Genomic DNA, 10,112 nt, shown 5'->3' with positions numbered 1-10,112 from the left:
CACATTGTATGTGAGCACGTGCATATGCCACAGCACATTGTACGTGAGCATCTGCACATGCCACAGCACATTGTATGTGAGCACGTGCACATGCCCCAGCACACTGTATGTGAGCACGTGCACATGCCACAGCACACTGTATGTGAGCACGTGCACATGCCACAGCATATTGTATGTGAGCATCTGCACATGCCACAGCACACTGTATGTGAGCATCTGCACATGCCACAGCACATTGTATGTGAGCACGTGCACATGCCCCAGCACATTGTATGTGAGCACGTGCACATGCCCCAGCACATTGTATGTGAGCACGTGCACATGCCCCAGCACATTGTATGTGAGCACGTGCATATGCCCCAGCACATTGTATGTGAGCATCTGCACATGCCACAGCACATTGTATGTGAGCATCTGCACATGCCACAGCACATTGTATGTGAGCATGTGCAGAGGCAACAGGACAACTTTCAGAGTAGTTTTCTCCCTCCACCACAAAGGTCCTGGTGACCAAACTCAGGTAGTCAGGCTTGGCAGCATCTTTACCTGCTGAGCATCTCACCAGCCCACTTTCCACAGAGAAATTATGTCTGCAGTCAAAGCAATTTACTTGGGAATTTAAAAAGTATTTGCTTAAAATAAAGAATGGGATGAAAATGGCAAAGTCTGTCAGAGACATTATCTACAGCTGTTACATATTTCTTCTTTTTCTTTTTGGTTTTTCAGGAAAGGGTTTCTCTGTGCAACATCCCTGGCTATCCTAGAACTCATTTTGTAGACCAGTCTGGCCTCAAATAGATCTTCTGCTTCTGCCTCCTGAGTGCTGGGATTAAAAACTTGCACCACCACACCCGGCTCCATTATAACTTTACCCAAAGTACAACGACTAAAAACAAACAAACAAACGACAACAATAGTATTAACTTTCTTGAAAACACTGACTTAGAAAAAACAGACCAAAGGAGGAAAAGTGATCATTTTGCAACATCTGGGCAACGTTTCCCAAAAGTACGTTGCTGGTTGAAAAAAAAAATCCTACTTCGGCGAACGTACATGCCAGATTTACTTTTTAAAAGTGGATTCCAAGGACTGATTAAGATTTACTTGATAAAAGAGGCTTTCACATATCTTCATGTTGGTTGTTAAATCTTGATGGAATTTACAAAACAAACCTCAAGAAGTTCTGGTATTCGCTCGATATGATAGTTCCGACATTATCCTAGTACCGAGGCAGGAGGACTGCCACAAACTCAATGCCAGTTTGTAGCCTGGTCTACACACTGGGTTCTAGGTCAGCCCAGACCCTGTCACAAACCAAAAAGGCTTTGTGGTATTCTCCTGCACATTCATGAGGGTACATTTTTCTAAGAATTTCTAAAACTTCCACCCTTCAAAACAAAGGAAAGGGTCAGCGAGATGACTCAGCAGGTAGGATGGTTGCCGGTGCCTGCTGACCCGAGTTCAACCACAGCACCCACAAGAAGGTGGAAGGAGGGAGTCAACTCCACAAAGCTGTGCTCTGTCCTACACACACACACACACACACACACACACACACAGAAACTCTTTACAGGGGAAATAATACATAGCTTCCTTTACATTTAAAGCAAGTAAGTTACTTATTTCCCCATCAATGAATTAAAGCAATGGAAAAATTGCTGAGTTGTTAAGGTTATCAAACAGTAAAATTGCGTACATGTCCTAAATATTACCACAATAATAAACTAATCTTTTAATATATGATAGATTACTTATTATATTAACATACAGTATACTATACATTATATGATGATTATTTAGATGATGTAGGTAACCATACTTTTAGATTAAAAATGCAGACAAGGGCTGGAGAGATGGCTCAGTGGTTAAGAGCACTGCCTGCTCTTCCAAAGGTCCTGAGTTCAATTCCCGGCAACCACATGGTGGCTCACAACCATCTGAAGTCTGGTGCCCTTTTCTGGCCTGCAAGCATATACACAGAAAGAATATTGTATACATAATAAATATTTTTAAAAAATGCAAACAAAACCCCTGTGATTTGGGGCAGGAATATGAGAATATAATATTATGAAATAAAAGATTACACATAAATATACATAAGGTTCTCCTCATTATCTAATCATGTCAATCATGAACTATTTCTTCCCATGGATATAAGAGAGGTAGTGATGTACACAGCTCACAGATGTATCCTTACATCTATACAGAGTCTACAAAGTGGACACATATATGCTCAATAATGTGCATCTCTGAATACTGTACTTTACAAAACACAGCCAATTCAATAATTGAACCATATTTTTATGAGGGCTTTCTTTAGGAATCTCTTTAAAAATATGTGAAATATATAACACAAATGCAGTCAGTATTAGAAAGAACCCAGGGCTTACAGAAGGAGATGTTAATTAAGTACACATCTTTCATTAACAGGATTTGCCATATGACCTCCAAGTCCATCCCCTTTCCTCCAAGAAGGCAGTAACAGTAATCTAAGCTTCCTGTCTCAAAGTGCTGCTGTGCGATGCACATCACCTGTGCATGCTCATGGGCATGCAGCAGGGAAGGCTCCATACAAATGCTTGAAAACATGGCTTACTTTCCTTGCTAAATTTCTTAACTATCACCTGGTATGGTTTGAATCTGAATACTTTCTCACAGGCTCACACCTGAACAATTGGCCTCACACTGTGGCACTATCTGTATCATTCCTTCTGACAAAATGATGAATTAAAGCAACCAGAACACAGCACTACAATGAACAGCTCCGGCTTTAATACTCCCTCCATTCCTCCCCCCTAAAACTTTAGCCAGCCGCTTAAATATAAACAGTACTGGGCGGATATTTGTCAAGCCATGAATGCTTCACTAAACGAGTTTGCTTTCTGATATGTAAGGGCGGGTACTGTCGTTAGCTGACACCAAACAGAGGCCGCATTTCCATTGTGTAGCAGAAATGCTCTGCTAAGCATAGTGCAACAGCTCTGTCCTAAGCTGTCCTCTTCAGAAACTGGCTGTCCACTACAGATTACATTACATTAGACAGTTTCTTTATAGAACTGATTCTTTTACAACTCAAAAGTTTAACACTTGAAGAACTCAGTAACACATTAAACTCAAGAATTAACATGTTTATTGAGTAAGATTTTTCCATTAAGTTCAGAATGCCAACAATCACATAATTACAAGAAAAGAAGTCTGCTTACAGATTTGGATCTCTGAGGAGTATTCAAGAAAGAATTACTCAGAAAATAAAAACATACAAGCCGGGCGGTGGCGCACACCTTTAATCCCAGTACTCAGGAAGCAGAGGAAGATGGATCTCTGAGTTTGAAGCTAATCTGGTCTACAAAGGAAGTTCTAGGACAGCTAACACTGTTTGTTACACAGAAAAACCTTATCTCAAAAAACCAAAAAGAGAAGAATAATTTAATTTTGATTTTCTCTATTCAAATTCTAGACTAGTTTCGTAATTAACTTTAAATCAATTTATGTGATAAAATTAAATCATCTTAAGTTATAGAAATCCTGGGAGGGATTTCACCACACTCTGAGCTTCCATCATTGCAGTTCTAGAAGGGTAGGAAGCTTAAACAGATCACCTTGCTTTCCAAAAGGAATGAGCCGTATACCAGCCAGCAGTTAGCTCAAGGGAACATAAACATTGGGAAATGTACATGAAACAATAGCTTGGTATGCACTGATCATGGTTACACGAACATCTGCATTCATCCAACATTTCCTGAGCTACCTGCTATCGGTCATTTCCCTTGAGAGGTTCACTATCTATGAAGCAGTAAGTGAGACGGCTCAGCAGTTAATGTGCTTTCTGCCAAGTCTGATTACCTGTGTCCAATAACCGGAACACACACGGTAGAAAGAGACTTTTTTTTTTTTTTTTTGGTTTATCGAGACAGGGTTTTTCTGTGTAGCCCTGGCTGTCCTGGAACTTGCTCTGTAGACCAGGCTGGCCTCGAACTCACAGAGTTCCACCTGCCTCTGCCTCCCAAGGGCTGGGATTAAAGACATGCCCAGCCAGGCCCACTGGAGTTGATGTTCTTAAATGTGCCTTCCGATCTAGATCATAAATTCCTTGAGGACAGAGCCTGAGGTTTCTCTTCCCCTTCCCCTCCTTCCTGTCCTCCCCGTTTCTTCCCTTTCACCCCTTTCCTCCTCTCACTCTGGCGAGTTCGCGCTCTGTGGTTTCTGAGACAGGGTCTTACTCTGCAGCCCAGAGTGCTAAAGTGTACTGTGTAGCTCAGGTTAGCCTTGAATTTGCACCAATCCCCTGCCCTGGCCTGAGGGAATAATGCTAGGATTAGGAGTAAGCCATTGTAGCCAGTCTAGTTTGACCGTAGTCATAAGGATGAGTTTGGTGGCAATATGCACGATAAACTTTGGAAAGCCTTACACGTGACGCAGTTAAAATTCAAACATGACAGCTGAACTCCAAACCATTCTGTAACAATCCCATTTACCAAGCACACACGGAAGAGTGGGTTTACTAATCTATGGCTCCCTATGCCAAAGTCTTCCTTACTCTGTGGGAGCCGGTGGGCAACAGTGGGACTGGAGAGAAGAAAGGGTAGAAGAGATGGAGGGAGACTACATCACAGCAAACATCCATGGAAATAAAACACGGAGAAGTGGGAACCCACACCAAAAACATGGCCTGTGCTGGACATGACACAAGCTAAATCATCTGAGAGGGGAGAGCCTCAACTGAGAAAACGCCCCCATAATTCAGGCTATCGGCAAGCCTGGAGGGCATTTTCTTAATTAGTGATGGATGCAGGAAGGCCAAGCCCATTGTGGGTGTTGCCATCCCTGGGCTGGTGGTCCTGGATTCTATAATTAAGCAGCCCCCCTCCATGGCGTCTGCATCAGCTCCTACCTCCAGGTTCCTGCCCTGTGTGAGTCACTGCTCTGACTTCCTTCAATGACTGTGATGTGGAAGTGTAAGTCAGATAAACCCTTTCCTCCCCAAGTTGCTTTGGTTTCGGTGTTTCATCACAGCAAAGGTAACCCTAACTAAGGCACAGACTGTAAAGGGATCTTTAAGAGAATAAGTGTGACCACTAGCAACCATCCACTAGAGTACACGCGCCCATAACCACACACACATAAGAATCCCAACCTAAAAACTTCCTTACAATGGTTTAACTCAGAAAACACTGTGCCCTACAGTCCTCAATCAGCTGACTAAAGACAGTTTACAATACAACTCAATCTTCCCAAACTAACTTCATTCTATAACCAGCTAGGTCACTTTCTAGAAAGTGCTGCATCACTGGTTTTTAAAAGGTTTCCATAATGTGTTAAGGTCTTTCACTAAGCTGGCACACAGCTCAGCGTAGGTGGCGCACTTGTTTATAATGTGCAAGGCCCTGACTCCCCAGCACCACTCTCCAGCTGGCAGGGAAGGGGGTGTGTGTGTGTTAGCTGATTGTATAGACCTATCTTTCTCTTAAGTCAAGCAGTTGTAGTTATTACCCTCCGACAAACCGTTACTTTTCTTGCCTATGCCCCTGCCATTTCTCTACTCTCTTAATGGCACGGCACTATCTAGTATTTAGCCACTAGCCGTGTATGGAATTTAATATTTGAAATGTGGCTAGAACAACTGAAATTCGGTATAAATGTAAAGTGTACATGAGTTTTTTCATATGGGTAAAAATTAAAAACTGAAGTTGCGTGAGGTGGCGCACACCTTTGATCCTAGCAAGCAGGAGGCAAAGGCCAGTGGATCTCTGTGAGTCCAGCCAAGGCTACATAGACCATCACAGGCCAGCTAGGGCTACACAGTGAGACCCAGCCTCAAAAAATACATAAGTGAAAAACTTATGTTTTTAAATAATGAGTGCATGTTCAAAAACATATTGAATATATATTTTAAAATACTGTAAAAGTTTTACCTCTTTTTTTAGTTATCAAAGAGGCAAAGGGAAAAAAGTTAACTTCAGTAGCTCACTATACTTATCATTTTGAATAGTGTTAAGGCAAATCTTACTAATTCTTCAGGATCTAACTCACACACCAGTGCCTCCATGAAGCTTTTGTAATGTATGTAACATATCCTCTTCTGAACTCCCAAAACACTTACATTCGCAACTTCAAAGAACGAAATTAACTTTACCTTGTCACTTTGTGCACCTAGCACAGTCCTCCAAGTCCATTATAAGTTACTCGAAAGAAACAAGATGCACATTTTCCTCCTACACTCTCAAGAACACATGCACGACCATGCTGATGTCTGCTAACTGAGGTGAACATCTCAAGCACTGTAGTCTCTAGCCCTTTCAACTAGTTCCATTTATGTCTACCAACTCCTTGCATTGTGTTTAGGCAAACTGTGCCAGTGATCAATAAAAAAAACAGTGTGAATGAAAAAAAAAAGCCATGAGTATTATATGTAGTCAATATACTTGGATCAACTGATCAAACTACTTCAAAAGTAGAAGCGTTTGCCAAAAATTAATGACATTGGGTGGGGAAAAAATACCCACAGAAAGGTACTGGAAGGGTTGGGTTTGTATCACAGTTGGTAGAATGCTTGTCTTAGCACACCTGAAACCCTGGGCTCAACCCCAGCACTACATACATCGGGTAAGATACAAGCTGCCTATAACCCAGCAGGAGAAAGCAAGAGAATCACAAGTTCAGTCATCCTCAGCCACACAGAAAGTTTGAGGCCAACCCTGAGCTACATGATTCCCTTTAAAAGCAAAATCTTCCCACAGTCCCGGAGAGGCAGACTGGCCAAAGCTTGGGAGAAACAATAACGAAGTCTAATACGCCATCCAAAGCTATGAAATCAAGTTGTGAGGAAAGTGGTGGGAAGATAAAATAACACGTGAGAAAGACAAATGTTGGAAACTGTTGCGAGACGAACAAGATTAATAATAATAATAATAATCTGAACTATGTGGGAGGAATCCTGCTGGGTGTGTCTCCCCACCTCTGCACTGTCAAAGGTCATTATTTCCAAAGATCTTGTTTCAAATGCTCTGAGCTCTTCATCAAGCAACTTCCTCCTCAGCGCTCCCACTCCAACTCCCTGGCTAGGGACTAGGCGAACTCAGTGTTGAAGCCACCCTCTCTGCTGGACCAAGAGGGAGGACCTGACTTGGGCGCAGATCCAGGGCGACCCCGGAGTCCCCGGGATTCCGTCCCAGCCGCGGGAGCCCAGGGGCAGAGGGGACCCGGAGACAGAGGGGGCGGGGCAGGGGACCCGGAGGAGGACAGGTGCCTGGCTCCACGCCGGGTCAGCCGGCATCTCCGGGACAGGTAGGATGGAGGACAGGAAGAGAGGGGGCCACTGGGAATTAAACCTGGGCTCGCACTCACCAGCTGTCCCCGCCCGACGTTGACAGTGGCAGAAGCTCTTCTCCTTCCGCCATTGCTGTTGACGTCCACGTCACTTTGCCGAAAAGTGGACCAGGCGCCGAGACTGTCTCTGAGACTCAGTGTCGTAAAAGGAGTTTTGAAGTCTGAGACTGAGGCTCAGCAGAGCGAAAGATTGGGGAGGCGAGGAACTGGAGCGATGCAACGTCACCGCTTCCCGAGGGCGAAAGGCGGAGCCTGGCGCTTGTAGGAGGCCGCAGCGCGTGGAAGACTACATATCCCAGAATGCCGTGGGGCCGCGAGCAAAGTGGGAGGGGAACAAAGTTTGTGGGAGGGACCTCGGGAGTGGGCGGGGCGCGGCTGGAAGGCGTGGCTCGGAAGAGTCCCTGGGAATGTGAAGCCTCTGGCGTGGCGTCTCCTTAGCGTCTGCATTCCTATTTGGCTTGCAACTGTAAACCAGAATTGAGAGAATCCCAGGTAGTGAAGAGAGGAGGGCAAGTACGGATTCACACAGAGGTGGGCTATATACTCTGTGTCTGAATACTTAAAATTTGTAAATCAAACTATCCTATAAGTAAATAAATAAATAACTTCTAGCCTTCACAGCCAGGAGAAACAACTCTAGTTAGAATTCTGAAACTGAGCCAGGCGGTGGTGGCGCACGCCTTTAATCCCAGCACTCGAAGCAGGTGGATCTCTGTGAGTTCGACTGTTTCACAGTGAAACCCTTCTCGAAACACCCTCCGCCCCCAAATCAAGATCCTTCCTTTCCTATCCTGCCACATTTTGTAATATTTGTTCCTCCTAGATGGACTTCCCTGTACCTTACCCAAGCTTCATCCACAGAACCAATATTGCCAAAACTCTAGCCCCTTGGCTACTCTTGACCACTACATATTCGGGACAGACCTGAAGAAATGCTTTGAAGTCCTAGGAGCAACAATGAAGTTAACTACGTAAAACATAGATAAATCTGAAAATGTCATGTTAAATGAGCAAAACAGATTACAAACTAACAGCATTGTTTATGTTTGGTATCAATATATTAGAAATAGATACATGTACACTGAAAAATGCAGGGGTGTTGTGTGTAGAAAAACTGGGAAGGCAATTAAATTTTAGATGGGGCAGAAATGACCAGAAACAGATTGAAGTAAAGCAAGTGTCTGTTTCATTGGCTGTTTGGATTTTTTCCCCCACTTTGAGACAGGGTCTTACTATGTGTAGCCTTGACCAGCTTAGAACTTGCTACACAGTCCAGGCTGGCCTGAAACTCATAGAGATCCACTTGCCTCTGCCTCCTGAGTGCTAGGGATAAAGGCATGTGCCGCCAAGCCCAGCTTGTGTTTGTTTTTTAGAGATGGGTTTTTGCTGTGTTGCCGAGCTTGGTCTTGACTCCAAGCTTGTATACTTGAGCTCTTGGGCTCTAGCGTTCTTTGTGCCTCAGTCTCTCAAGTAGAGAGTATGGCAGGTGTTTGGCTCTGCACTGACTGTAACATTCAGTATTTTATTCTTGGGAGCTGAGCAGTCCCTTCAGGGGTGCCCATGATGTTTCATAAAGTATACTTTGGTACCTAAACTGCTCCATAACTTAAAAAAATGATTTAAACAGTGTAGTCCAGCTGTCTCGGTTATAACCCAAACATGCTGACTTTCCTTTCAAATAAGAGATGTTGTAATTGGAGCGGCGGGGCTGCGTCCCCAGCACCCCGCTGCCCGCAAGGCTAGCTTTACCCGAAATAATTACACGGACACTGTATTCTTTTAAGCACTGCTTGGCCCATCTATCTAGCCTCTTCTAGGCTAATTCTCACATATTAATTTAGCCCATTTCTAATCATCTGCTGTAGCCCACAAGGTGGCTTACCAGGGAGATTCTAGCCTATGTCCATCCTGGGTCGGAGCTTCATTGCGTGTGCCTCAGAGAGCAGAGCTCTCACCTCTGCCCGCAAGAGTGGAGCATCGTATCTCTCTGAGGCGTCTGCCCCCAAGAGGAGAGCTGTCGAGTCTCTGAGCTCACTTCCTCTTCCTCCCAGCGTTCTGCTCCGTTCACTCCTCCCACCTACGTTCTAACCTATCAGGGCAAGCAGCTTCTTTATTTAATCAACCAATGACCTTCCTCCATCAAAGAGACAATAAAAATTGAACATTATCACCTGGAGTAGATGTGTAATTTTCACAGCAGAAAATTCCTTTGTACTCAGGATGAGGCTATAGGTGACCATTATCAATCAATCAATCAATCAATCAATCAATCAATAAAAGGTGTGACTCAAGGTCATATCATCTTTCTAATGCACAGACTCTCTGATGGATCCCAGGAGGTTTCAGAAAAATGGTTCCAACACTATTTAGTCAGTGACGTGCAAGCAATGGTTCGCTGGTCAACGTGATTCTAGCCTCCAAGTGTAGTTTATTTTTATTGTAGTGACTGTGTTTTGTTTTAAGATTATTTATTTATTACATATACAGTATTCTGCCTGTATGTGTACCTGCATCCCAGAAAAGGGCACCAGATCTCATTATGTGATGGTTGTGAGCCACCATGTGGTTGCTGGGAATTGAACTCAGGACCTCTGGAAGAAGAGTCAGTGCTCTTAACCACTCCATCTCTCCAGCCCCATGTAGTGACTGTGTTTTAGTCTGTGCAGTAAACTATCACAAATACATTACTTAATATCTTCAAACAGTTCTTAGCTCTGTGAGAGTAGGTTGAAACTTGAGAGTTCTTAGTCTGTTCAGACCTGCTATGCAGGCATCTGACCTGTGTA

General features: G+C 43.9%; 1 protein-coding gene across 3 annotated transcripts in view; it reads right to left on the bottom strand.

Moving 5' to 3' along the window:
* The window catches only part of Tbc1d23 (TBC1 domain family member 23), a 54,575-nt gene extending 47,015 nt beyond the window's left edge, over window positions 1-7,560 (bottom strand). For 2 of the 3 annotated variants that reach the window (XM_005344946.3, XM_005344947.2), the window contains exon 1: window positions 7,345-7,560. In XM_005344946.3, the coding sequence (XP_005345003.1) occupies window positions 7,345-7,397 (53 nt within the window). In that variant the 5' untranslated portion in view covers window positions 7,398-7,560. The remainder of the gene's footprint in view (window positions 1-7,344) is intronic. The other variant, XM_026786025.1, reaches the window with a different exon arrangement.
* Window positions 7,561-10,112: the final 2,552 nt, after the last annotated feature.

The sequence above is a fragment of the Microtus ochrogaster genome, chromosome 2 (assembly GCF_000317375.1).
Source record: "Microtus ochrogaster isolate Prairie Vole_2 chromosome 2, MicOch1.0, whole genome shotgun sequence".
Classification (NCBI taxonomy): Eukaryota; Metazoa; Chordata; class Mammalia; order Rodentia; family Cricetidae; genus Microtus; species Microtus ochrogaster.
This window is presented reverse-complemented; position numbering and strand designations above follow the sequence as displayed.